Source organism: Calliopsis andreniformis, chromosome 10 (genome assembly GCF_051401765.1).
Source record: "Calliopsis andreniformis isolate RMS-2024a chromosome 10, iyCalAndr_principal, whole genome shotgun sequence".
Classification (NCBI taxonomy): Eukaryota; Metazoa; Arthropoda; class Insecta; order Hymenoptera; family Andrenidae; genus Calliopsis; species Calliopsis andreniformis.
In genome coordinates this window covers 9,490,230-9,518,073 of record NC_135071.1, presented here as the reverse complement: position 1 = coordinate 9,518,073, position 27,844 = coordinate 9,490,230, and the positions used below count along the sequence as shown (strand labels likewise).

Genomic DNA, 27,844 nt, shown 5'->3' with positions numbered 1-27,844 from the left:
ATCTGGTATATAAATCACACTTAGTGTAACTACAAGACTACGTTAACTATATGCAAAAATGGCGAGACTTCGTTGAATTGGTGAAGGTTCACAGTAGTTCCACCAACAAATATTTTCAAAATTGTATTGGTTCGACTTTTAGTAACTGCAGCAGCTTTTTTTAATGTGAGATTCGTGATTCCACGACACCATGTGGTATCTAACAATTCCAATCGAGGAGCAGAACCTATGACTTCAATAGCTGTTTTATCTGTAAAACTGCATCTACGACACTCTAATCTTTTTAAATTACTCATGTTCCTCAAATTAGTGTCTATTACTTTATGCAAAGAGTTCATTACGAGTACTTCTAGTTTTGGCAATGTAGCTAAGGCTGCTATACCAATACTTGTAACAAACTCGCACTCTGCAATGTATAAAAAGTTATATAGCCAACCAGAATCTTTCACGAATATTCAACTTACCACTTATATCTATATAAGTAAGCTGTTGACATCTTAGTGCTAAGTTACTGAGAAGTTCGTCCGTGACAACTGTATTTGTGTTGATTTTTAGGGTTTCAAGATTAGATAACTGTGCAATTTGTAACATTCCACTTGATTGTATTACAAAAGAAATTTGAGACAGTTCTAAAGTTTTTAAATTTCTGCAATGTGTACTGATCGCTTTGATGACCTCATGAGAAATTTCAAAACACATATGTATCGTAAGACTCTTTAAATTATGTAGTTTCTTAATTGCCTGGAAAAAAATATTCACATTTTAAAAAGAAGTTTTTGTAAAATGTATAAATGCATAAATGTATGAAGAATATTTAGGCTACCTCTGATAAATAACATTCTCTGAGGTAGTTGCATCTTTCCAAAACAAGTTCCTCCATGGTTTCCAATGGTAAATGTAAAAGACAAGCACCAGATATTTTGCCAGCAACTACTTTAAAGTATCTAAGTTTCTGATTTACTTCAAATAACTTCTGTAAATCCCTATCACAGCTATGTGTTGTAACACCTAAACCAAACTTTGTAATGTCATGACAATTATTTGTTAATGAATTTATGCCACCTGCAGTGACAGCAAGAGCAGTGACATCGATTCTCTGTAAATTGGGACACAATTTTGCCACAATAGTCAGTGTACTTTCGCTCAATGGGCACCGTATTTGTGATAGATCTATTTCATTTAAAAATTTGCCACACCTTGACAATATTTTGCGAAGTATGCTGGTATTAATTTCTGTTTTTGGCAAGCAAGGTGAAGAGTCCCACAAATATAACAAATCTAATTTTTTAACATTGCACCAGGATTCTAAGCTCAATGCTCTCCATCTCTGACACACTAAAAGTCATTTCTTATTAAATAATAGATATAAACAGGGGAAATCTGAATTCTTACCTCGTTCTATTCTAATTCTATCCACAATTGGTAGTTGAAAGAAAATGTGCATTAAGCAATCATCATTCAAGGTTTGAATATTAGCATCTGTAGAATCATTTTGAATATATTCTTGATCACACTGATCATCAGACTGTTTCTTGTCAAATTTCTGACGATGTTTGTTATAATATTGATTTTGTATGTAATCTGGTTGATGCCAAGAGTCAGCAGGCCTGACTCTTAAGTTTCTATTGTGTAGCGTTATATTTTCAAGTCTAGCTCTACAGATCACATTCTATCAATGCTAAACTTTGACTTGTACTTCATTTTCTTATTTTATCTTTACCTTACAGCTGCCTCCACATTTTCAAAGGTAATGAATGCATAGTTACTTCTTCTCTGAGTTCTTTGCAGGAAACAACTCTCAACTTGTCCATATTTGGAAAATACTTTAGCAAGATCTTGATAAATAGTCTGAAAAATAGATTAAATATTACTGTGTTTGTATAATTGATGAGACAGTGATACGAAATATGATTTAAATTACCCGTTCTGCTATGTTACTGACAAATAATTTTCGAATTGGTATACCATCTTCTGTGACAGTTTGGATATTTACATACATGGACCATGTATCTGTAACAGTAAAGAAATTTGAGAGAAGAAATATAGTCATCTTTATTAACTGGACCTCAATTATTCAGAGTTTCTGACATTCGATATTGAGTGCATTTAGTTTGATATAGTTTGATGATAAGAAGATTATAGTAGAACAATGATTGAGGTTTAAATAGTCATTCAGTTAATAAAAATAACAGACTATGAATATTTATAAAAATTCATATTTCTTTTGTATATTTTAAATTTTCACAATTACGTGAAAATCCACAGTATACTAATAATATTAATAAAACTAACCTGTCAAAGCATGATTTAAGTCTTGGTTCTTGTTGAGGTATTTCTGAAGGCAACAACTATCACCAATAATGTCACGTATCATTTCAGGTATTGCCAATGATTCTGTTATTTCGTAATTGTGTGCCATAATTTAGGAATTAAGTTATTCAATATTTATAAAGCATATAAATAAATTAATTATGTATTTTACGAAATTCTACTTTTGCTTTGTTGCTATAGACTATATTATTGCTATCTATACTTTCGTGAAGTATCAAATTGCTCTCCTGATACTGATATTTTTGTAGAAAGAAACATCAAATAAGTATCGATATTTTCTTATAAATATCAAACAAATATCGATACTTTCATGCAAGTACTTATCGAAAGGAATCGAAAGAGTATTCTTCTCGAAACTCGATTCCTCCGCCGTTGATATTAAAATTAATATCAGTTCTAATTCTAGATAGAGTTTATTACTATATTACTAATTTATTACTTCTTTCTGAGAACCTAATTAATCCTAACACTACTCATGAGCCCTATCAATAGTACATACATAACAATAAGTCTTTTCAATAGATAGGATTTTGAATTTCATGAGATATCGAATCTCGTTATCTTGAGATCTTATACTCTTTCATATTATGACATTACATTCGTGTATATATTACTTAAATGCAAGTATTACATATTCTTATCAAAGATGAATTATTTGTGACAGACAAATTTTTAAATCATCTTTTTATTATATAGGCGACGTTAATTTTATCGTAATATGAAGCAAAATGGAATGGCAAAATGTGTTGGAGTATCTTGTTTGCAAATCGAAGCCAAAACAAACTTTGAAAGCAACTATAAACCGCGAAGATGAGTTAATGTCTTATCTATGGACTGATCAGAACATGATGTAAATAAGAATTTTTTAAATTCAGATTGAATATTTTTAACTATTTTTACTTCCCGATTTGAGATACATAAGTTTCATATTTTGTATCTCTATTGCAAAATTTACTTTTCAGTCTGTCTATTTATATAATCTATGCAATTTAATATTACTTAAATCTGTCTACATAACTTAAGAACTTATGAATTCTCTGTTCTCTATTACTTCTATATTATTTAAATACTTATACCAGTTTGTTATTACATTTTATTTTCAATTGTTTTTTGTATCATCTCTACAGAAAACTTGTGTCGCTGTGGCTAAGAGACCATTATGATAAAAAGGAACTTAAGTCCATAGCAAAAGCTGAAGCTTTTAAATCAACTGGGAACAAGGAATTCCAAACTAAAAATTACACTCAAAGCATTCACTTTTATACGAAATGTGCATTGTATGCTCCAGTGGGTAGTAATGAATTGCCACTTGCAATTGCAAACAGATCTGCTGCTTTATTCTACTTGAATCGATATAATGTAAGTAATAAATGGACTGTGGATGTTAATGCAAATTCCTATTTCCATAAATATAATTAGAGAAATGGAATTTAGATAAAGATACTCTTCAGATATCATAAAGTGTATTTAATTTTCAATATTTTGTACATTTTTGCATATTATATAGGTTCTACACTTCTACGTGTATTGAAATTTCCTATAAATGCATAAAAATCCACAGTCTAATAAAGAAAATCAATCAAATCAAACTACTTCAGTATTTTATTAAAAATATTTCATTTTTTATATGTGTATTTCATACATGATGAACACCATTCTATGACAACAAGGATTGTATAAAAGATGTTGAACTAGCAATTAAGTTAAACTACCCAAAAAACTTATGTTACAAATTATATTTGCGTGCAGCACAATGTTATTTGAAATTAGGTGATAGAAATATGGCTGAGAAAACAATTTCCAAGATAAGAGAAATCATGAATGATCCTGATTATATTGCACCTTCTATTAAAGGTATTTTCAATGTACTATCAAAGTTATAGAATAACATATACATATGTTTTTTCACAAATGTTTTAAAAACTTAGATACCATTGAGAAACGAATCTCTGAAATGACATTCACTGATCCATCTTTACAAAGTGATACACAAATAACTGATGATTTATTAAAACTAAAATCTAATATTATATTTAATGAGAATCCTAATTTTCCACATGCATCAATAAATATAGATAAAAAAAATGATAAAGAATTGGGTAGATATGTAGTAGCAAACAGATTCATAAAGAAAGGTGAAATTCTTTTTTTGGAAGAACCTGTTAGTTTTGTTTTATTAGACCAAGATACATCCAATCAGTTCTGTTCGCAGTGCAATACTTTGAATACAGATATTCCAGTTCCGTAAGTAATATATTTAATTATGAATATATATCTTAAAGACAAAGAGTGGAAATTACTGTTATTTTAGATGTACAGAATGTTTAAACACATTTTACCATGATACAAAGTGTTCAGAAGAAGCCTGGTCTTCGTACCATTGTTGGGAATGTCCAGGAAGTCAAATGAGTCTGTGGAGAGAGATAGGAATTGGACATTTAGCACTGAAAGTTTTATTAACTTGTACAACTACAATAGACAGGATTAAGTTTAATGAAATGCAAAATTTGGTGACTAATTTTGATAAACTCTCTATAGAAGATTTAACTGTCTATGGAATTGTATGTAAATCATAAAAAAGATAATTATATCTAGATTATATCTTAAATAATCAAAATAATTTTTACAGACTTCTGCCATGCTAACTATATATTTACTAGAGTACACAGACTATTTTAAGGTCCATAATCTTAACCATTGTCTAATGGAGAAATTCTTTGATAATACTTTTAATTTGAATTTTAGTATTTTAACTGATTCTGATAAACGACTTTATGTAAGTTCCTTACTGTTACGATATATACTTCAACTTATTTGTAATGGACATGCTATTACAACTTTAAACTTGTTATTAAACAAAAATGACTCTTCTATGGATCAACAAGATATAGTGGCTACAGGAATTTATCCTTCTGCAAGTATGATGAACCATTCTTGTGATCCCAATATAATTAACATGTAATTTAAAATTTACATTATCGCTATAGTTATTATTTTTATATTAGTGTATTATTGATATTTTTATATTTCAGCTTTGTGAAGCAATATCTTATTGTTAGGGCAGCAAAAGATATTGCAAAGAATGAAGAAATTTTCAATTGTTATGGTAATAGTATTTTACGTTTAATTGTATTAAAACTATTTTCTTATTCAACACAAATTGTTTACTAAATTAATAGGACCGCATTATAGACACATGTCAAGAGACCAGAGACAAAATATTCTAAAAAGTCAATATTGCTTCACTTGCAAATGCAAACCTTGTACTCAATCAGATTTAAAATATTTTCTGGTAAATATCAAAACAGTTAATTTATAATTTTTAACTATCTGGAGAAACAATTTCTAGGCCAATACAAAAATATGACTTGCAGGAAAGGTTTAGTTCTATGGTCTGCTTAAAATGCACAGGAGCACTCTATACTATTGAAAATTCATTATATTGTTTAGATTGTAATGATAAACCAAAAAATCATTATCAGAGTAAGCTGCAGCAAGCTGAAGAATTGTTCGAAGAAGCTCAGAGTTCTATTGATGTAGGAGATACAAAAGAAGCACTAGATAAATTAAAGAAATGTTTACGTATTAGAAAAACGATATTGTATAAATACAATAAGGATATTTCACTTACTTTAAATGTTATGGAAAACATATATACTTCAAGAGGTTTGTATGAACAGAAAAGTTATACGTATAAATATAAATTAAAATATAATAATATAATTATATTAAAGATATCTGTGTTAAAAGTTATATGTATTTTTAGGTCAGTGGATGGATAGTATAGAATGTTTAGAAGAAATAATTATTGCTGTTAGACAACAATTTGGATCTTCCAGTGTAGAGTTCTTTAACGAATTAAATAGACTTACAGATGCATATATTTTATATTTGCAAAAAGAATTGGATAATACTACTGACACATACAAGTAAACTATCTTAAGTACCAGTACTTAAACTATCTCAGATTGAACATTTATGAATATCAATATTTACATATTACAGGAATATATTGAAGAAAACACATAGATATTTAGATCAATTAGAAGAAATTGCTGGTTTTAATTATGGATCATGGAGTAAAATTTATGAAAATACAAAGAAAAAACGGGAAAAAATAATTACCATTTCATAAAATTTTTTAGCTGTAATACTTGAAATAAAATTAAATGAAAGTGTATATATGTTGATTATATTTAATTGTGCTTATATAAGATAACACATAGACAAAATAGTAATGTCCATAAAAATCTTGTATACGTTTTTCGAACTACCTCGACACAATTCTATTCTAAATAGAATTCTAAACATTCAATTAAACTATTTTGATCGAATAATAATTAAGAAGAACAAATTTTTTAAGTTAGTAGATTTCTTTCAACGTGACGTCACGTTCATGCGAAACACTGATACATTTAAAAAGACATTATACAATTATGTATATACTAAAGGGAAGGTAACCCCATGAAATAAATATTAGTTAATGTGACACTAAATAGTTAAAAACGAAAATTGTAAAATAGAAATATAATATAAACGCTTAAACAAGCTATGACAGATGTATGTACAGATAATGAAAGAGACGCTATGACATCAAAAATTGTTGACTGTCCCTTTTCTATCAGAAGCCCTTTTCAGCCACTGTTGTATAGATATTTCACTCTGCCTTCTATTTTCGGCAATATTTGCCTTTTCTGCAGCACCTTAAATAAGTGTTTGATTTGAATTTTAAATAAATTAACATTAATAACAATAAAATAAGGGTGATAGTTACATATTACAAGACTAGCTGTTCTTAAATTATAGAATTCCTTTTTTCCTTTTCTCCCTAACCAACTATACTTCAATGCCAAATCGTTAGTCATTAACGACATTAATACTCGTTTTACAAATTGGTAGGTATTACTTCCTCCCACTTTTGATAACTCGTTGACCTAAAATAAAAAATTTCATATACATATGTATATACTTATTTTAATATAATCTTTCGATTTCATTTAATTTGTACTTATTTATCATTCACAGTTTACTTACTCCATCTTCAAAATCCTCTTGATTGCTTAAAATTTTTTCAAATATTTCTATGTCCTCCTCAGAATTGAGTGGAAATTTCACTTCGTCATATTTTGTAAAAAGGGACTGTTTTTGTGGTGCACTATTTGTACCTTTTAGATCGTTTTTTAATATTTTAATTTCATTTAAAACATGACTTACAAGTCCTTGTAACAAATGATTTTGTTCTATAATAGTTCTTAGATATCTATCTGTTTCTTGACAGTTTCTGTAGGAGTTTGTATTTTCATTTTCTGCAAAGGTATTTACAAGGTACTATATTTTTTAATTCTACTTATTCATCTTTAAAAATATTTTCTCTTCTCAAATAATTTTATGTAAGTTAATTAACTTACCAGTAGCAAAATCGTGTGTAGGACTGCTGTCATTTTCGATTTTAACTAATACATTATGTTTATCTTCATCTGCATCATGATTTAAAGGAGTACATAATTCTAATAAAAAGAATTTGTAGTTACAATATAATATTTCATAGTATAGTTCTCTTTTTTATTTGCATACCTATATTCTTTTGTTTTTTTCTTCTTGAAGGTGTGGGTAATAAACAGTTAACGTAATTAAGTGAATCATCATCACTGCTTGAGAAGCGCTTCTGTTTTCTATTTCTTTTCTGTAATGCTTCATTTTCAGATTGTAAATCATTATTTTCTTCTGTTGCTTCTTTTGCCTTACACAGAGCTTCTGTATAATCCTCTGGAAACATTAAATATTAATTATTTTAACTGTGATACAAATGTATGAAACCTTGGTACGGTTTAACTTGCCATAAGTGCTATTTCTAAAAACTTTAATTTTATGTTTTGGCCACGATGCATCTACTGGATCTAATCTTTTAATGGCATCCATTAAGCGATTTTGTGGCAATGTTGGCCAATAGCAGATATCATCTCGTATCCACATTGTTGGTGTTGCTTCCACAGTACCATCTTCCAAAAACTGTACAATTGTCCATGTTCCTACATCCATTCTTTAACTGCAGAATTACACATATAGTACTTTTTCTAAAAAATGAAAAGTTAACTAATAGAAGTAAAAATATAAAACAGTACTTACATAAATTTAGTGCAATGTACTGTCAGCGGAAACACCTAATGTATGATACAAAATATACCTGAATATTTTAGATATGCTGAAATAAAGAAAAGTTATAACTTGTAACAACGAGACAAATAAAATCTTTTTTACACAATTTATATTAACTATAATAAACAGACTTGTACTAAGTTTTTAAGACGTTTTAACGACAGAAATTTAGACGTTGAGACGTTTATGCAGTATATCTTTAAAATATCTTAAGGATATAAATTTCAAACGTCGTGTCGTGTAGATCTGCGTTTTTAAAACGTCTGATTTAGGTCGTGTTGCAAGACGTTCAGACCTGTTTAGACCTAAAATGGACGTCTCTAAGATGTCATGTGCTATTTAGGAAAGGATGGCAGAATAAGCAAATTGTTTTAGAATTATACAAATAACTGTTATTTAACTCTTATGTTCGAATATTGTTTTATTATGAATATTTACCAATCATTTTAATTTATTTTAAAAATGGACAAATACATTTTCAATTATTTTTCCTCTAAGAATGGAGCACAGAGAAATGGCTTAACAAAATTATTTTTCAAGGTCATTAACATTCTGTGACTTACTCTGATGCAATTTATGTTATTCATTATTTACACAATTAGATCTTTTTTTACGTGTCTAGCAGCTTTTGTCTTTTTTAACATCGTTCATTTACATTTTCTTAGTAACTTAACAGATGTTTAGCATAATGGGGTTCCAACCCTCGATATTACAGCCCTGGATTTAAGAGCGCCCTCAGTAAGCACATTCTCGCGATATATTTAAAATAATATCGAAATAGTGCACGCTGAACTAATTGGTAAACTTATTTAAAAGCTGAAATTAACGTTCCAAATGAAAGGTAATTTATTTGTATATTACGTAGCAACGCATCTATGTAGTTGTATATTTTCTTAACATTTATTGTATCTGTAAATTATATAATATATATACAAAATACATTGGAATTCCATATTTATAGATACTACTAACCCGAAATGAAACAAATCATGTTATTCGTTCAGTATTCATGGCAAGTTTAAATGGTTTGATAATTTTTTTAATGTCATTTATCTACTTATCGACATATACATATATCTGCTCTCGAATATTATTATAATGTTCTCACTTATTTTCTATTACTATTTCTACCTTATATTAATAGAGTTAGTTAGTTTCCTCCATATTTTAAAAAGTCTGACCGAATTTCACGTCTTTTCCTCTGCTCTCCATCTCAATTTATTTTATAGTTTTTACTTCGAATTACCATTTTACATAACATATTCCGGGTTCATATGTTGCTTAATGACAATGTAATTGTATTTTTCTTCATACATTTTATTTAAATTAGTGTTTCTTTTCTGTTATAGATTTATGGTTCGAATCAAAGAGACAGGAATTTGCGCCAAAGCGAAACTGACGCCATGACAGTTAACGATCAATTCAAACACATTCTCATGGATAGTTAAAAGTTAAATTTGTGTAATTTGTGATAACACAGAAGTAGTAATATTTATTGTCATTGATTTTTAAGGGTGAGTTGACCCAAGGAGCGTCCGTTTACATTGTAGATTGCACATTGCAGAATATAAGTAATATTAGAGTCAGTGCTTTTATCGTATTATGAATGATTCCAGACCCCGCGAGGTTCTAATGGGTGAAAGCATGTAGAGTCAGTGTTATTCACCGGCTAATTATTTTCAATCGCGTCAGTAATCCTTTATTTTTTCCTTAATTCAAAAGTGGCGATATATATCGGTATGTAGAGTCATATGGAGAGTTCGAGAGTTGCTGAATACGGACGCCGGAACGTGAAGAATAATGTAAGTATTGTTTTATTTTATTGGGAATTCAAGTAGAATTTAGAAGTTAAGAATTGAAGTCTAGAATTTAGAAATGAAATTCTAAAAATTTGGAACTCTGAGAGCTTGCATTTTTAGAAACTTGAAATTTTTTAAGTTGGAAACTCTGAAAATGGATTTTGTACAATTTCAGACTCAGTAGACATCCCCTAGTTAATTCGTCGAGCTACCTTCATCTTTTGGATATTAAGGTAATGCACATTATACTGCTGTCGTTTACTACATACTATCGAGAGCTAATTTTATATTTAATAAATTGTGTTACGAAAACAAAAATTTACGTTTTGCTCGAAATGAATCTGATTTAATGTTCTTTTAACGATCTGTGTGGCTGTTAATAGGAATTTTCTTTTTTGTGTTCATTGAATTAATATAGATACTGACCATGCAGTTATGTATCCCTTTTCTGGATGCATTTAAAAATTATTTTAATCGCTGAATTATTAAAGAGATTGCAAATAATGCGTCATGAGCTTTTAAGATGATATTAAATTAAGTAATATTGCGAATAATTTAGCACCCTTTGCGATTACTGTCGAGAATTCTTCAACAAAATATTAATTTTTAAAATTATGAGGAATATAGGCAAATAATATTTAATAAGCAGTTCTTTAATTAAGATATTAACGTAATAATTAATGTTAAGGGTAATATTAAGTTATTCTTAATTGCGAGCGTTCCTATTTAATTAGGAGATGATGGAATTTTTCTATGTTTGAGTAGAAGCAATGTACGAATTTAGCGACTTTAGTGGTTGGATTGTATACGATTTCCAAAACCACAATTTGTAAACACTGAGGGCATAAAAAACCATCTGATTTTTCCAGAAATCGGTATTTCAGATCGTGAGAACAATAAACATCCAAAAGGCGTCCTGTTTTAAAATTCACATCTAAAGTATCAGAATTATTAATTGCGAATTAAGTACATTTCACCGTATTCTGAAGCAAAATCTCTCATTAATAAATAAGAACCAAATTAATTGATCTAATTGAAATTACTAATGCTAAATCTTTTTCATAAAAGTTAAGAGTACATATTCGGAAAAAACTTCGAGAAATGCATAATTTGATAATTTTGCTTGTGCTATTAACGGTCGAGATATAAGGAAAAAGAGACCTTTGCTCCAAGAAATGATGTTTTGACCTCACAGTTGTATGTAGTTATCCTACATGTTTTGTACTTTGGGCTACAATTCTATTAGAAACAACAATTTGCATTATGAACTATGAACGCCTATGTCGCCTATTGTATGCACATGTATATTCCATATATTTGTTTTTAAAGAGGAGTCTATGTAAAAAAAAAACAGAAAACTCAAGGCGGCCCCAACTTACCTTTTATGAATTGCGTACTTTTTATATCGAATATAAGAAATATATTTCTTTTCATACACCGTTTGATATGTATTGGAAAATGCTGCATCGTACGATATGAAAATACATAATATGCACACGCAAAACGTGTAATATCTCGGCTCCTTAATCCTGTGTACATACATCATTATATCAGATTACACATGTCAGTCACCATGATGTCAATAAACTTTGTTTACTGTCAGCAATCAGCTCTTAGGTTATGTTAGCATATTTTATTATATGTATGCATTTCTGCTAGCAGCTGCTTGCTGACATCAGTGAATATGACAGATGCTCCAAATTTGTCGATTTTTAGTTGACATTCATGTGATAAAATCTGCTTGAACGATGCTAGCTAACTGAGTATATTATATCGTATCATTTGTGCATATACGTGCATTAATTCAAAGTTTGCAAGTTTAGTATTTATAGATCACTTATTTGAACAATTATCTATTCGAATTAATTTATTTCGATCATAAAATCGATGTTTTACGGTATCGTTTGGGAGATAAGTAATGGCGTAACAATTTTCGTTAATAATGCATTCAATAATATGCTTTCCTTCCTATTTTGAGCTATTTACACGCACACTTAGAAATTTGCCATGTATTTGCAAAATAGACAAATTGGAAACTTAAATACGTCAATAAAAAAGAGGTTTAGCCTTGATGAAAGGAGGTGGTATTACACGTGGCTGTCAGCTGATGTGTGCGCGTTCGTCGAGTTTCCAGAAGCACTTCACTGATTGTGAGGAATATGTTTCATCAGATGGAGTTTAGACTTTCTGTACATGAATGTCATAGTCATCAATAATCAAAAAATAGCATTAATATTGCAGTATATGGTGAGTTTTATTTTTTTTTTTTTACTTTTATAGATTGTCCATTTTTTTTTATTTAAACAATCATATGCTATACTGTTATCAGTGATTTAAAAATAAATTGTGCTTTTATTTTTTGATAAATTATGTATTAAAATTAGAAACGAAAATTCATTTGAATTAAAGTACCTATAAAATGCAATGTTTGCATACAAAAATAATTCATGTTTTAACATATGACAAAGGAATGCAATTATTAACAACTACCTTAGTTACATGAATGCAGAGTTATATTTATTATGCACATTTTCATTATTGATAGTACATTTAAAGTTTAAATAAATGTAATTTAAGCTCTTTTAATCAAATAAATAATACAATATAACTATATCGATTAGACATTACCATTTAATTAAAACATTTAACTGCTATATCATTTTCATTAACTTTATTTCTATAATCATTAATATCATAATTTTTGGTCTTAATTATTTTCCTTAAAAACGGCCCTAAATTAAGGTGGAAATTTTTGTGTTTGTGTAATGTACCTAACAGACATTTACATTTATAATGCAAAAAAGTACAAGAAAAAAGGTAAGTGTAATGAATGTACAAAGTTTTAAATTATTGAAATGTTTAAAATGTACATTATGTTCATAGATCCTGCAACATATCTTCTTTTTAAGATTTTCCATGACGATATAAAATAGGAACAAAATGACAGACGAATCAAAAAAGTTAGCACGCTGGTATTTTGGTGGGCTATCTTCTGCAGGTGCTGCTTGTATTACACATCCTCTAGATTTATTAAAAGTACTTCATCATTATATTTTAATTAATATAGTATTAAAATAATTTTTTTTATAAATTAATAATTATAGATTTCAATACTAAGATAAAATTTAAAATTCTATAAGAGACATATTAACTGTAAATCATATGAATTGTTGTAATCTTCAAAGTTATACTTTATAGAATTATATTACATATATAGATGTATAATATGTGTATATATATACATATTACATAACATATTCATAATTAATATATATGCAAATCTTTATTCCACTACACTAAAAATAAATTTACAGGTTCAGTTACAAACGCATCAACATGGAAAACTATCTGTAGTACAATTAGCAACTTCTATATTAGAAAAGAATGGATTTACAGCATTATACAATGGACTTAGTGCTTCTTTACTTCGTCAACTTACATATTCTACAACAAGATTCGGAGCATATGAAGTAAATTTTATCATATTATGTATATACTTATTTGTTATTTTATTTTACAAGTAACACCTTATTGACAAGAATCAGTACTATATATATAGATATATTTCTGGCAAAAGTAACGTGTAGATTGTCTTTAACATTGTTCTTGTGATTTCATAAGAGTTATATCTAGAGAATAAATATTATTCACAAAAATATATAAATTTTAGTCTATGAAAACTTTGCCATAGTTTGCATAATACTATTCATTTTCTATTCAGTACTACCTAATCTGTCTTTAAGGTTTTAAAACATTTTTTATTTTTGCTTTTTATTACATACATGTGAATAAAACTATACATAGGTGGGTAAACAAACGTTTGAAGCATCTGGACATTCGTTATTGTTTCATGAAAAATTATTACTGGCTGGACTTTCTGGTGCAGCTGGTGGTGTTCTTGGAACGCCAGCAGATTTAATTAATGTACGGATGCAAAATGATATAAAACTTCCACCAGAATTAAGGCGAAAGTAAGCAGATATATAAATACTTTAAGTACAGAGATACATTAATGCAAAAAAATAGTAAGCTACTTTCACTTTGTTTCTATTACTTAGTAATGAATATTATTACAGTTATAAGCATGCCCTAGATGGACTGAATAGTATAATTAAACAAGAAGGTGTGCATCGATTGTTTAGTGGATGTTCCACTGCAACATTAAGAGCTGCTTTAATGACTATAGGACAATTAAGTTTTTATGATCAAATTAAAATTATATTGTTACAAAGTGGTTATTTTAAAGATAGTCCAGTAACTCATGTGATATCAAGTATATTTGCTGTAAGTATGTTTTTGTACAAATTTTAAAGTATATAGACTGATTCATTCCTGTATCATAACTTCAAAATATTTTTAAAAACTGTTTTTTAAAGATATAATAAATAATTTATATTTGTTAAAGTATTCTCTAAAGTCTAAATTATTACTAATTAATCATATACTTATTTCAATATAAGGGTGCTATTGCTACAACTCTTACTCAACCACTAGATGTATTAAAAACGCGAGCAATGAATGCCAAACCTGGAGAATTTAAGGTAATAATAATATATGTAAGTATATTCAAAATTGATTAACTGTACATATAATTTCTGTTGTAGGACTTAATGGAATTATTTTGGTACACTGCTAAACTAGGGCCATTAGCATTCTTTAAAGTGAGTTAATTTATTATTTTTTAATCTTTATTATTTTATGATTCAATGGTAGACAAAGATCATGACCTAGATAAACATATTTAAAGTAAAGGTGAGCTGAAATGCTAGGATGCTCAATTAACATAAGGAAAATTTTGTATGAAGAATATTTCTCTTTTATTAGTAGTACATAGGTTGAATTATGCATCATTGATTACTACTGCTATAGAAGCATCACCAGTCAGATAAGTTTTGATACTGTTGGTAATAAGTAGAAGCATTTGTAGATTTTGTTTAATCAGCCCTATTAATTAGAATGATAATGCATGTATAAAACATAAAAAAGAAGAAATATGACTTTAGTAGATATTTATCTGTTTATTTGTTCTTTTAAATTACTTATCTTCACATTGAATGGTCTTTTTATATATCTATAAACAGTGGGTGTATGTGTCAGTAATCATGAAAGTGGTCTAAGTAAAAAATATAAAAAAGTTGAATTTATCACTTATTTGGTGTTGCATCAATTCTTATTACAAGAAAATGATAAATTCAAATTTTTCAAATTTTTTACTCAAACCACTTTTATAATTAACAGTACATATTTACTATGTTTATTATGTATACTAATCATATATCTTGCCTTGTATATATTGGATAATAGTACAGAGTACTATAGTTGTATGGAGTAGTTGTGTTCAACTGTTGAGTTCAACTATGTTGGTTATTCAAGAGAAAGTCTGCTCATGCTTCATTGTAGATTCCGCCTCAATATGTAGTGGTTAGATATATAATGTAGTCCAATTCACTTCCACACTTAAACTGTTTAATATTAAATGAAGCCCATTTATTTCTTAACACATTGAATATCACACAATTTTTAATACTATAAATATAATATGTCGGTTACTGGTGATCCCAATAATTCAACGTGTTTAACATCCTAAACAGTTTTATGTAGTTTATAAAATATGCATACTTAAAATTTATAAATTATTATATTTTATTTTTCAAAATGCAATATATATTATGTACTTCTTTATTTATGATAATTAAGCTTTTAATTTAAATATGTTCATCTAAATCATGATCTTCTTGCTTTTTAGATAAACTGTTAGAAACATAGAATAACTGAAACAGCATAAAATATTCCAAATATATACTGAAATATTTACAGGGATGGTAGGGTAGCTCAAATGGAAAGAAAATATTATATTAGGCTATTCAATCTATCTTTGTCATAGTTATAAAATATGTATATCTTATACATGTATTAAAAAAGTTAGAGACTATAATTTAGAGACATTTTAGGGAGCAGCAACAGAAAATCATATAAGAGATTGACTATAATTTATTGTGTTAATTTCTGTGAAAAAAAGTTTAACAGATCTATGTCATTACTAAAAGTCACACATTCAACCATTGGTAATGTATACATACTTCTTCACTATAGTAATACATGTATTGCTTATGAAGATCTTAAAAATCTCCCAAAACTCATATTTTTTTGATTAGCTGAAAGACTTAATTAAACATCCTATTTTAATGTCTTTATCTGACTGACAGATAAGAACTTAACATTTTTAACTCTAAACTTGTATTAGTTTTATCTTTTAACAACTTTAAAATACTAGTGTTGCAAAACAAAGGTAATTCAGAGATTCTGTCACAACATTTTTATTCCATTCAAGCTTTCCAACCAACCTGCAAGTATTTCAACATATATTTGATATCTCGTTATAGAATGAGTCATCTGAGGTTAAAATCTAAAACACTTATATGTAAAGTTTAATAATACAAGAAGATAAGTTAAAAAATTTATTCTGAAAAAATAAATATTAGCATAAAGACAGTTTTACAATCATATTTTCCGAAACTTCAGTTATTGACCATTTTTTACTTGGGAGAATATATTTTTACTATTGTAGTATTGTAAATTGTAATCATGTATTGATCTTTGGATGACTCTGTAAGGAATAACTTTCATGAAGCATAGCCTAATATCACAGAATTAACTTTTGTACTGCTAGCAGAGTTCTCTAATTGAGGAAAAGGCAGTGGTTATCATTTTAAATTATTTTTTAATATTTGATTTATCTTTGTTTGTTTATATTGAACTGAATTGCCTTTGTACATACAAGTACTTACTTTTACACCATCATCCGATTAAACTGAAATGCCTTTGCAAATACAATTAAGTGCAAACATGATTTATCAAATATATAATAAAAAAATATTCATATTCATTTTTTATAAACTTGTGTTACTAATTATAATCATAAACTTAGTTTTCAGGAGTTCATCTAAAGGTACAGAAATTTATATCTAATTTTTGTTTTCTTATAGGTAACTTTATTACAATAATAAAAATATATTGTTTTATTTAAAAATGTCCTAAATCTTGAAATTTCGGAAAATATTTTGTCGTATAATTAAAACTAACACAGATTTTTTTATTTGTAACCTTAGACAGTTTATCCTATATGAATGAAATAGTTATTGCCTTTTAAGTTTCAAAGTTTTAGCGGTTTATCTAAAGAGAAAGTATATTATTTTAAACATTGATAAGTATCTCCTTTTAGGGTTATGTACCTGCATTTGTAAGGTTAGCACCGCACACAATTCTTACTTTTGTCTTTTTGGAACAGTTAAAATCTAAGTTTGGATTTTATCCTCCTCAAAATCACGTAGTATGAATTTCGACTACTTTTCTGAAGCACAAGTACAACATAAGCATAAGAAGTCATAAAACTATCCAAATGCCTTTCATTAAAGTTACAAGGAAGAGTATAGAGTTAAATTTAGTTCAAATTACAATTAAATGTACCAACTTATATTTTATTTGTAAAATTCTTACAAAGCTGTTATTTTTATTTTTGAAATCAAAAATATTTATAGAAATTACAAATTATTTTTATAAAATGATACAAGAAGTCATGGTGTAAGATAGATAATGAACAATATTTATTATTGTTGAAAAGTTTCCAAATAGCTAATCAATTTATGTTTAAAATAAATTTTTTATAAGCAAGTACATATGAGTTTCTCACATATGTAGTTATTATAACAAATGGAGTAAGGTCTTTTGTTCAGAAGGAGAAGGCATCAATGTGGAAATTGCTTTCAATAACCCTTATTAAATATGAGTTTGTAGTATTAATTACATAGATATTATTGCCAGTGATCAAGTACCGAAATATGAAAAGGCTAAACGAGTTTTGCAATCAATTCTTCCATATCGAAACTTATTTGCAAAACTCAAGCGTTTAATTCTGGGTTAAAGTTTTTGTAGTGTGAATGCATGCATTTGATTCAATCCACTTTATTTGTTATTGCGATTTGCGATCAGCTAGTCGCTTATGTTTTTATAGTTGCCGCAGCTGGCCGCAGCCTATGTGGCGGTTATTATAAAAGTGGTTTATTTAAGTAAAAAATTAAAAAGAGTTGAATTATCATTTATTTGTTACAGCCATTTTAAATTCAACTTTTTAAAATTTTTTACATCGACCACTTTTATAGTTATTGGCACACATGTTCTCTTTTTAGTCTAAATGTTGTTGACTACCTGGCCGACAGTTCGTAAGGTTCTTAACTTGTACCCAGTGTCATTCCAAAAGCGATTTCTATACACATGCCTTTTCTTAATGTTTGCATATTTTGCAAAAGATTAATATGAAAATATGTAAAATATAAAAGTATTTTAAAACAGATGTAAAAAATTTTGACGTGTTTAGAATATCATTTCACGTAAAAAGCTTTGTACCCATATATTTCCATATTTACGTAACTATTACGTAATCGAATGCTTTACGAATGCTTTAATCTTTAGTTAACTGAAAAAATTGGAACAAACAGCAAATGTATATAAACCTATTTTGGTTTATAATATGATGTAGTTTTAAAAAAATACAGAATTTTCTTTTTCGTGGAATAAGGTAAGGTGAAAAAAGATCGAGAAATAGTTAAAACAGAAGTTTCTATTTTATTTTTTTTCTTAATGTTGTTTACGTCTAATTGCATCTTTTCAAGGGGCAATTTCATCCGTTAAAGTCTAATTTGAAAAAGTAAACTAACAAGACTAAAGTCAGTCCTTCAAATATTTTATTTGCAAAAATTTTATAATTTTTTGAATTTTCGGGTGTCTTAACTTTCTTCATCAGTATGACCTATATGTTATAGTATAATTATAAGAGCCATTAATTCAGTGTATAAAGATTCCAAATTTATGATTGTAAAAAAAAGAAGTAAAAATATAAAAAACATGTTTTTGTCATACAATAATACAAATGTTAAATAATAAAAATACAAATAAAAACCTGAAACGAAGCTATAAATTTGGCGCACATAATCTACATTGTAATATACGTACGAAATGATCTATCAAAATTTTTTACATTCGTTTTTAGATGCTCTGGTAACGTGTAAAATGAATCTGAACTTAAGAAATATATAACGATGGATAAAAACTTTGTAAAATAATTCATTATTCGTAACATTTACTGTTGTTACGATAAACACACGTAATCAAATTTTTTTTTGTGTTATTTGACAATTAATGTGTTCACTGTGACAGTAACATGTAATTCTGTGTCTCATACTGTAGCACATTAAATTCGTTCACGCACAAAGGTTTCGTAACTTATTTTACGCACAGATCTTTGACTTTTCTTACGCACTCTTTAGGCACATGAGTCGCAGTGAACGTATTTTAAGAACTCATATGTACATTGCCAAAATGAAACCAATCTTTGTATCGTGTTCATTATAGAATTCCAGTGTTATTCTAATATTTCTATGTTATATTACATTCTTCTCACAATGTGTAAACACTTTATTCAGTATACTAGCACAAATCTTTATTTACATTTTATTTAATTTAATGTACAAATATATATTGCAATACTTACATTTCATTACCTCTAGATGAATGATGCATATATGTATATTCATAATTGTTAAAAAAAGAGAGTATATTTTATATTGTTATTTAGAATGATATCTTTCCTGTAGTTACGTGAAATAATTTTTAGATAGTTAATGCATTCCATAGAAGTATTCATATGTACACATTGTATACTTGTATTTAATCGACTGGCTTTTAAATAAACATTAAACAATGTTGTTGCTACAAAAACTGTGTTCCTTTGATTCATTAGATAATATTCATAACGTGGAAATCATTCCCTAGTATGCAAATTTATGTCCTCTTCCACGTCCTAATTTTGCCCATGTTAACATCCGCAGTTGTTCCCACTAATTTTTGAAGACAAGGTCTTGGAGTAAACGTTAAACTTCATACTTAAGATAAATAAAATCGTCAAAGATATATTTCAATACCCTTACATATTTATTTTTACTAACAAACTTTTTAGAATCTTGACTTAGACCATTTTTATAATTAAAGGCACATGAAAATATTTTAAAACAAGATTAATTTTAACTAAAAACAAAAGAGTTTTATGATACAACCATAGTTATATTTATACTGCAATTTGCATCTAGAAATTTTCAATTGCATCTTTGCAATAGCGATTTCCATACTTCGCGTTACTCTTTATCAGAATGTTAAAGAGTAATCATGTGTATCTACAGGATGTTAAAGAAAAGGTGTCCGAAATTTTAAGGTAATTTTACATGTTAAAGTAAGATGAAAATGCAGATAAACGAAATCGCGCTTCTGACTTCGTTTTCGAGTTATAATTGTTGAGAAAACATCTAAAATACGTGTGAAATATATCTGACTTCTGATCCCGGGACTTATACTACTGATTTCGCTGTGTCTGACCTAACTAATGAACGTCAGTAGTAGAGTAAGTCCCAACTCATTGTCAAATACATTTCACGCGTATTTTAAGTGACTCCCCAACAATTAATAACTCGGAAACGAAACTTCAAACACAATTTTATTTATTTTCCTTTTCGTCTTATTCTAACATTCTGATAAGGAGTGGTGCAAAATGTAGAAATTGCTATTGACTATGGTTGTATCATAAAGATATGACTATGGTTGTATCATAAAACCTTTTGGATTTTGTTAAAATGAATCTTTGTTTTAAAATATTTTAGTTTAAAATTTGATGTTTTATGGGTATTTCTTTAGACACATACGTGAGTGTAATTATAAAAATGGTCTATACTGTATATCTGTATGATTTGTGTGATATATCTCTATACATATATCTGTATGAACTGTATATCTAAAGTGGTTAGAATGGTTAAAAACCGAAAACAAAGTAACAGTAACACCACCATCAACTTTACTCAGCAATATGTTATCGTTAATAGATATTAATCGTAAGTGAAATAAGTACAGGGAAAGAAACAAATAAAACAACCGGTGGTTGAATTCAACGTAATCGTCATTCAATTTATTACATTTGTACATATTTAGTCTTGTTCTACGTCTCTATCAGCTGTGCTCCATTCTCTCATACTTTCACACACGCATTCAATCTTTCTCTCTCATTTTTTTTCCTCCATTCCTTTCTCTCCCTCACACTCTCTGTCCCACTATTACGTTCTGTTTCGAATTCCCTTGCAATTCACGTGGCTAGAACGCGTGGGCAAAACGCGTAAACGCACATACACACGTAGTGTCAGACAGACAAGAAGGACGCTTTTCGATGGTCGCGTTGACCATGCCTAGTACATTGCAGCTGTATTTAAAATTTGCACATTACACTTGAGGGCGGCTAATTGTCGGCTTTCACACGTTCTTCATCTGTTTCTTTAATATCTATTCCCATTTTTGCCATTTTGTTTGTTAAATAGACGATTACGCACTGCTTTCTCTAGGGGCGAAGAACAGACTCGAGAGGCACCCGGCAACAAGTACATTGAATAACACGTTATAATTCTGATTGTGTGCGCGTGCACGATTCTTTCTTGTACTCATATTCACGCTGATATACATACGCATATGTCTGCACATGTGCATCTGTTACGCATGTCTGCACACATATACATAGATACGTATATCTGCATACGCATAAATATGTGTATAATTTGTTCACGTTTCCTATGTTCTCCTGTCTTATTTAGCTTTGTTTTGCCACAGATAGAGGTATTCCGCTGCGATGGTATGCACGTAGATCATAGAATATCTTATCCCTTTACATACTTCTCTGCCTTACTAATGATACATGTGCAACTGATTGGCGAAGTTTGCGCGCGGTTACACGATCACTTTCCTGGCTAGAGTATTACTATAATTCGGAGGTCAGTCGTCTAACGCTATCGAGTTATCGAGACTCGGTCGTGGTGCCGCGCCGTAAAGACGCGCGTATATGTACATATATACTTGTGAGTGTACTTATATATGTTTGTGATTGTACAAATACATTGTAGTCTACAGAATTTGATTAAAAGGTCCAAACAGTCTGATACGTCACGATTTAGACACCAGGTCATTGCGTTATTTCGAAAAAAAGGTTCTTTATACTTTCTTTAAGATAAACTGAAATTGGGTCGATTTAAAGTTCAATTAAAAACGGGAATCGATTTTAGTTCTAAGGAATTTGAATTCTCGATAGAATAGACGATCTTGTGCGTACAAGATTATTTCAGACCTTTTAAACAAGGTACTTTTGTTTACCACTAATCACAATCAACAGCGTTACCTAGTCTCGTCTACTACGTTCCAGGACTGGATAGTCGATCAGTCGAAAAATGTAAATTAGGCGAAGCTTTCCATAAGTTAACACCTAGTTTGAAATCAATCACATTTTCTGATAACTAGACTACGAATGTTTATGCAAATTTTTCTTTTCATACACAAAATTAGAGTAATGGGACCTAATTAAAGATTTGTTTCACCTTTCAAATCTTATAAAGTGTATTTATCTTTTAATAATTTCTATATCATATAGATTCTGTATCTTTTTGCACATTGAAAATTACCATAAATAGGTGCATAAGGATTCGCAGCCTACTGATAACTGTTATATCGATTAACGATCTCAAACATTGCATAGAGAATCTATTACTATAATTTAGCTATAATTAATTATAACTACAATTATAAAACTCAAACACAGGTTGAGTTATGCTTTTAAATCGGCTAATTGGTAATCCAACCCTGTCACGTACCGATAGCGACTATTATCAAAGCAACGTGGCGCACAGCGCTCATCAACTTTGCAATCTACAACCTTAGAGTTAACAGAGGGTTCGCCGATTGCCACTAATTGGTAATTCGAAAGCGGGCACCACCACCGCACGAAGTTCCGTCAACGTTCAACGTTAGAAGGCATAGAGTTATTTACTTTACTTTTATGTTGGATTTATCCTGACAATCGTTAAATATTACCGCACGCGGTAGTATCAAAATAAACCACACCAAGTGTAGAGTATGTAGAATATTCGTAAATGTATGTATGTACAGTAGAGTTTCCTATCATAAGTATATGTATTGTCGATGGAGGAGATAGAGTGAACTTGGAGTAGCGAGACGCCGAAGTTGGTAATGTGCTATAGAGTGTGAGGGATTAAGAGTGAAAGGTTAAATTCGATACAATTTTTGTATGTCAGTACAGAGTAGGCTTCGATAAAAATAACAAATTACGTACAGGTCTGTAGAGAATAGTGAGAAACGCATTAGGAGACTCGTACCCACAAAGGTATCACTTCATATAAAGCGTACCCTGTAAATAAAGTTCGTCCTATCTTTTCCACTGACAATGTGTATATATTAATAACACAATGTATGTACATTTGTGTTGCGTTTTTTTTATTTATTTTACCCAGAACTTTACATTTGTTTTCATTTTATTAAAAAGTCAGCTACCTGTCTAATTGTTGCTTCTCCTTGCTGTTGCTGTTGTCACTGTTTCTCTGATGTTCTGTTGTCGTTATAGGAAATACACTACGATTAAAGTATATCACAGATGTTAATGAGAAGAACGTTCTAAAACGCGTAAAAGAAACGAAGAGAAAGAAATGAAGAGAACTCCACGATCATTGGTCGCCGCAGGATTATCCGGAAGTGCACGGCAGCTGGCTCGACATAGCTTTCCACGAGAACACGTCAAATGAACCAATTGACATGGAAATAGATTGTACGAGTTTCAATTTGTATTAAAGATTATCACAACGCGTCAGATTAGTCTTAAGGTCCTAATCACATCTCGAACTCGACTAGATATAATAGAGTTAGCGCAAAAGACAAAAATACCATTATAATCGACTAAACTACGAACTGGCTGTTATTATTTTAGCCAATCGCAATAATATTTGTTCGGCCTCCCATTTCATCGATTGTACGTTGGTTCTGAAAATATTTAGTACGAAGGTCTTACGTCTAACGTTAACAATTTTTTACAGCTAAATCTCTTCCATCGCAAAGGCTACACTATTTTTACTTTGAAAGTTTTATCTAGTTTTTTTCTGGCACTTCGGTAATGACCGTTCTTCATCATTTGGCACCTTTCGTTCCTTCGTCGAGAGCTACCACGACCCACCGTGGCTCTCGAAACTCTCCTGCGAACGACACGCGTTTGACGAGCTGGAGAAAAAGGAAAGGCGAGAAAGTGTGGTCCGATTAATTGCAGTTGTTTTGTAGATTCGACAAATCTACCTAAGAGCTACTGAATTTTCTAATTATCGACGCGACCTACATCGTTCTCCTTTCTAACTTTCTTTCTAACAAATTCTACGAATCGACTTCCACGATGTTTCGAAACGGAACATAAGACCAGTTCCGCTGGCAATAATAGATTGTCATAGGTTATTCAAGTGCGTTACATTTTGCGTTTGTTACACGCGCTCGCTTTTTTTTTTTGTAATTTCATTATCTTCGATTTTGTTCTGTGCTACTTGTACAGCGCCAAGCTGTTTACAGTGAGATTATCATTTGAATAATCACTCCCCTCTTTTCGTAATAACTTTACACTGATGGGAGCTCCTTGCTAATGTGTCTCTTCCTCCATGCTTCCATACTTCCCGACCTTTCGTAAATGCTCGGCGATTTCTTCTTTTTTTCTTTGGCAAGTTCACGGCGGCTAAGTGACTAGAATATAACGACTATATTGTCATGCACTACAGTCTTTCTTAGAGCCCAGCATTGAACCCTCGCAGCACTCTCCATGGTATTTCGCCGTGGATACCATGGTTAGCTGACAGTTACGTAAAAATTTATACTTTTCCAGCAAATCGTTTAAACGTAAAAGATATTTTGCTCTTTATTGTTTCTCAATTAAGAAGGATCCGACGGTCCATCGAAGGGCGGTCTCTCAGACCTCTGCTCAACCTCTTCAGTCCCGTCGGTTCCCTCTCGTAACGCGGTCACCGAGGAAATCGTTGTCGACACATCCGGTGTCTCGTCGTTCGCCATTCTTTTGCAGTGGCTGCTGCTGCTCGTCGAATTGGTATCGTCAACGTATATTCTAACGTCCGACGCAATAGTGACGCAAACTCCTTCCGGAATGTGCACTACACCAGCACCGCTTCTACCACCATTCCCACTTCCACTAGTGCCTCCACTACCGCTCCCACTTCCGCTTGCACTGACATTCGCACTTCCGTTCACACTGTCGCTCATGTTACTCGCTGACGTAGGCAATACTTCTTCGGACTTCTCTTCGGTAACGTAAATGCGTCCATAACTGCCAGCTCGGATTGCTGAACCGTACTGATCACCTGCACTGCTCGAGACTACTGTCGAGCTTCCGCTTTTTAACTTGGACGGTCTCCTTTCATTGATAATTGATTGAACATCGAGATCGTCCGTCGGTGGAGCGGATACCCGTCTCTCGTTCTTCGTTTTTAGATCCTCTGATTTACCGCTGCTCTTCGATATTGCGGTTTCGGTATAACCGTTCGTTATGCTTGGTGTCTTCGAGGTGTTGCTACCGCTACCAACGCTGACGTTTGTGTCAGATTGGGATTGCGTATCGCTCGATGCCCTGCGAGTCAATGTTGCCTTGGACGGGTAGATATTGGCCGTTGGTAGGAGATATCGTTCGCTGCTTAATTTAGGACAGGTTAAAGCGATAACCGATCCGGCTGGAGTCACCGGGGAAGAATTCGCTGCTGGTTTATTTACACTCAGTAGAAACTTGTTTTCTTGCTCATCGCTGGTGGCCTATAAATATGATAATTATTATTTACCATTTAGCATAATATAAATAATTAATTTCAACTTTTATTTTCCTCATTATAACTTTGCCACCAAATCACATTAGCAAATTTAAACAAAAATTCCATATCAACACTTTTATCAATCGTATTATTATATCTATACAGTATAGGTTGCTCGGTTAGATTTTATACATCATGGTGGCCTTAAAAAAAGGCGACTGAGAGAAAAAAGACATGGGAGGTATGTGCATACACCAAAATAACGAATGTAAGGTGATTAATTCGACCAAGTAACGATCTCATGGTATATATCTGGTAATACTATTATGGGCGGCATGTTAATTTTAAAAGTTAATAACTTAACAATGGTCTACGCAAAATATATGTGCAAGTAGTGTTTTGAAAACGTTTTGATGACAGTTAGAAGAATATGCAGTGAAAATATAGAGTGCCATTTAAAAATTTAAATATGACTTTCACTGGACTCTCTGTAGATTAGGGCTGCGTAACTCAGGCAAATTTGGTTGCCAAGTAGTATGCTTGCAATATTTCCGACATTCCCACCACTGACTGCGAGCCTATCAACGCCAAGTCATGAGCTACGAATGAAAGAAGTGGAGTAAACATAATAGTCATGCATGGTTATTGAGTCGCCAGTTGTGCAGTTTTGATGTAGATGTAATTATGTATAATATGTAAATTTAGTGGGTAATTAAACAAATATTTCCAACAATTTTATATGTTAATACAGAACTAATGTTGATATTGATCAGCATTCGCTCATGCAACGGTTTTATGATACAGGTAAAACAGGTGTTCGAAATCAAGATATTAATATAGTAAGTACAGGGTGTTCGCTGAAAAGGAGTTAAAAATTTTGGAGGGTGATTTGATATGATAAAGTAAGACGAAAATCAAAAGTGACGAAATTGCGTTTGAAGTGTTGTTTCCAAATTATTATTAATTGTTGGAAAAATGCCTAAAATGCGTGTGAAGTGTGTCTGACTGGTTTTATTTTACTGTTAACTTACTCTACTGACACTGCTATATCTGACATGGCTAATGCAAGCCATAAGTCCTAAGTCAGACATATTTCTCATGAATTTTAGACGTTTTTGCAACAATTAATAACTCTAAACCGAAGTCCCAAACGCAATTGCGTTCATCTGGATTTTCGTCCTATGTTGACGTTTTGAATTGTTCTTTAAAATTTCTTATATCAATTGTCGAACACTCTCTATATGTACTTCTGATATAGAAAAGACAGTATATTTGCTTAAATGATATTACCTGTAACCGTTGACGATGCGCATGACCATGATCGCTACTTGCTGCGTCATAGTTGTGTTGCGGAATAATTCGAGGCACGCTTAAATTGTTTACAGGTTTTTCGATAACTTCGGCAACTTCAAAGTGCATCGGCAGTAAAGACCTTCTCTGGTGATGATGTCCCAAATGAAACGTTTGTCGACGTTTCGATTTGAACTTGGACGGTCTCGAATTGGAACGATGATATGAGCTGCGACGTGACAGTGATACGGTAAATGATCCATCTGTAACATGATTCAAATAGTTCAATATCTAAGATATGCATTCGCGTAACACAATCTTAATATTTCTTGAATACACGCAATTATTTATCTTTGGTCTGTAGAATTGGTAATTTATAGAAAGTGGTTTATGTATTTATGAATTATTTTTTCAAGAATTCTTATATTTCTCGCGAATCCACGTAATCTACGAACAATTCGCATTTGGGGTTTTGTTTTTATTTTAAAACCCAAAGGGGATATTAAAGAGGACATTATACGTATTTACATTTAATAAAAATATTTAGGAACA

At 30.4% G+C, this 27,844-nt stretch overlaps 5 protein-coding genes across 18 annotated transcripts in view; 2 read left to right on the top strand and 3 right to left on the bottom strand.

Moving 5' to 3' along the window:
• Nucleotides 1-29: 29 nt before the first annotated feature.
• On the bottom strand, nt 30-2,567 carry LOC143184459 (putative RNA-binding protein EEED8.10). The gene is made up of 7 exons (XM_076386705.1): nt 2,293-2,567; nt 1,922-2,010; nt 1,721-1,848; nt 1,393-1,655; nt 824-1,335; nt 465-741; nt 30-406 (listed from the first exon to the last, which is right to left on the bottom strand). The coding sequence occupies exons 1-7, from the start codon at nt 2,417-2,419 to the stop codon at nt 30-32; spliced, it is 1,773 nt and encodes a 590-aa protein (XP_076242820.1). The 5' UTR covers nt 2,420-2,567.
• A 475-nt stretch (nt 2,568-3,042) lies between these two features.
• Nucleotides 3,043-6,491, top strand: LOC143184822 (protein-lysine N-methyltransferase SMYD4). 2 transcript variants are annotated; one of them, XM_076387313.1, is made up of 11 exons: nt 3,043-3,181; nt 3,459-3,690; nt 4,002-4,185; nt 4,260-4,575; nt 4,643-4,892; nt 4,961-5,289; nt 5,364-5,437; nt 5,511-5,623; nt 5,706-5,997; nt 6,098-6,260; nt 6,337-6,491. In XM_076387313.1, exons 1-11 carry the CDS (start codon nt 3,060-3,062, stop codon nt 6,464-6,466), a joined length of 2,205 nt encoding a protein of 734 aa, XP_076243428.1. In that variant the 5' UTR covers nt 3,043-3,059; the 3' UTR covers nt 6,467-6,491. The 2 variants fall into 2 exon arrangements, with proteins under 2 accessions (XP_076243428.1, XP_076243429.1); XM_076387314.1 differs by lacking the exon at nt 6,098-6,260 and having other exon boundaries at nt 6,337-6,474.
• A 399-nt stretch (nt 6,492-6,890) lies between these two features.
• Nucleotides 6,891-11,798, bottom strand: LOC143184823 (uncharacterized). 6 transcript variants are annotated; one of them, XM_076387321.1, is made up of 8 exons: nt 9,051-9,186; nt 8,458-8,533; nt 8,169-8,377; nt 7,906-8,097; nt 7,740-7,838; nt 7,366-7,637; nt 7,106-7,265; nt 6,891-7,025 (listed from the first exon to the last, which is right to left on the bottom strand). In XM_076387321.1, coding segments are annotated over exons 3-8 (927 nt in total). In that variant the 5' UTR covers nt 8,371-8,377; nt 8,458-8,533; nt 9,051-9,186; the 3' UTR covers nt 6,891-7,023. The 6 variants fall into 6 exon arrangements, with proteins under 6 accessions (XP_076243436.1, XP_076243431.1, XP_076243430.1 ...); XM_076387316.1 differs by lacking the exon at nt 9,051-9,186 and adding an exon at nt 11,666-11,798 and having other exon boundaries at nt 6,894-7,034; XM_076387315.1 differs by having other exon boundaries at nt 6,894-7,034.
• Nucleotides 11,799-12,327: 529 nt separating this feature from the next.
• Nucleotides 12,328-27,523, top strand: Dic1 (Dicarboxylate carrier 1). 8 transcript variants are annotated; one of them, XR_013002824.1, is made up of 9 exons: nt 12,328-12,533; nt 13,029-13,322; nt 13,601-13,756; nt 14,091-14,257; nt 14,363-14,570; nt 14,747-14,827; nt 14,891-14,947; nt 23,782-23,982; nt 27,388-27,523. XR_013002824.1 is itself a non-coding variant. In XM_076387326.1 (9 exons), the coding sequence occupies exons 3-9, from the start codon at nt 13,227-13,229 to the stop codon at nt 17,620-17,622; spliced, it is 879 nt and encodes a 292-aa protein (XP_076243441.1). In that variant the 5' UTR covers nt 12,328-12,533; nt 13,065-13,103; nt 13,196-13,226; the 3' UTR covers nt 17,623-20,015. The 8 variants fall into 8 exon arrangements, 7 of the variants coding, with proteins under 7 accessions (XP_076243441.1, XP_076243438.1, XP_076243439.1 ...); XM_076387326.1 differs by lacking the exons at nt 23,782-23,982; nt 27,388-27,523 and adding an exon at nt 17,509-20,015 and having other exon boundaries at nt 13,065-13,103; nt 13,196-13,322; XM_076387323.1 differs by lacking the exons at nt 23,782-23,982; nt 27,388-27,523 and adding an exon at nt 17,509-20,015 and having other exon boundaries at nt 13,065-13,103; nt 13,170-13,322.
• The window catches only part of Ca-alpha1t (Ca[2+]-channel protein alpha[[1]] subunit T), an 84,271-nt gene continuing 77,694 nt past the window's right edge, over nt 21,268-27,844 (bottom strand). Inside the window, exons 33-34 of the mRNA XM_076387329.1 lie at nt 27,293-27,555; nt 21,268-26,006 (exon numbers count right to left, since the gene is read on the bottom strand). Of these exons, the coding sequence (XP_076243444.1) occupies nt 25,119-26,006; nt 27,293-27,555 (1,151 nt within the window). The 3' untranslated portion in view covers nt 21,268-25,118. The remainder of the gene's footprint in view (nt 26,007-27,292; nt 27,556-27,844) is intronic.

Excerpts from the sequence above, each read along its gene's own strand:
- LOC143184823 (XM_076387316.1), bottom strand. The coding sequence starts at position 8,370 with ATGGATGTAGGAACATGGACAATTGTACAGTTTTTGGAAGATGGTACT. Across the intron at positions 7,839-7,905 it reads AAAAAAACAAAAGAATATAG|AATTATGTACTCCTTTAAAT; the intron begins GTATGCAAATAA and ends TCTTTTTATTAG. Across the intron at positions 7,638-7,739 it reads TACACACGATTTTGCTACTG|AAAATGAAAATACAAACTCC; the intron begins GTAAGTTAATTA and ends ATACCTTTGCAG.
- LOC143184459 (XM_076386705.1), bottom strand. The coding sequence starts at position 2,419 with ATGGCACACAATTACGAAATAACAGAATCATTGGCAATACCTGAAATG. Across the intron at positions 1,849-1,921 it reads TCAGTAACATAGCAGAACGG|ACTATTTATCAAGATCTTGC; the intron begins GTAATTTAAATC and ends TCTATTTTTCAG. Across the intron at positions 407-464 it reads TACTTATATAGATATAAGTG|AGTGCGAGTTTGTTACAAGT; the intron begins GTAAGTTGAATA and ends TATACATTGCAG.
- Dic1 (XM_076387324.1), top strand. The coding sequence starts at position 13,227 with ATGACAGACGAATCAAAAAAGTTAGCACGCTGGTATTTTGGTGGGCTA. Across the intron at positions 13,757-14,090 it reads CAAGATTCGGAGCATATGAA|GTGGGTAAACAAACGTTTGA; the intron begins GTAAATTTTATC and ends AACTATACATAG. Across the intron at positions 14,828-14,890 it reads CCAAACCTGGAGAATTTAAG|GACTTAATGGAATTATTTTG; the intron begins GTAATAATAATA and ends TTTCTGTTGTAG.
- LOC143184822 (XM_076387313.1), top strand. The coding sequence starts at position 3,060 with ATGGAATGGCAAAATGTGTTGGAGTATCTTGTTTGCAAATCGAAGCCA. Across the intron at positions 3,691-4,001 it reads TCTACTTGAATCGATATAAT|GATTGTATAAAAGATGTTGA; the intron begins GTAAGTAATAAA and ends TATGACAACAAG. Across the intron at positions 5,290-5,363 it reads GATCCCAATATAATTAACAT|CTTTGTGAAGCAATATCTTA; the intron begins GTAATTTAAAAT and ends TTTATATTTCAG.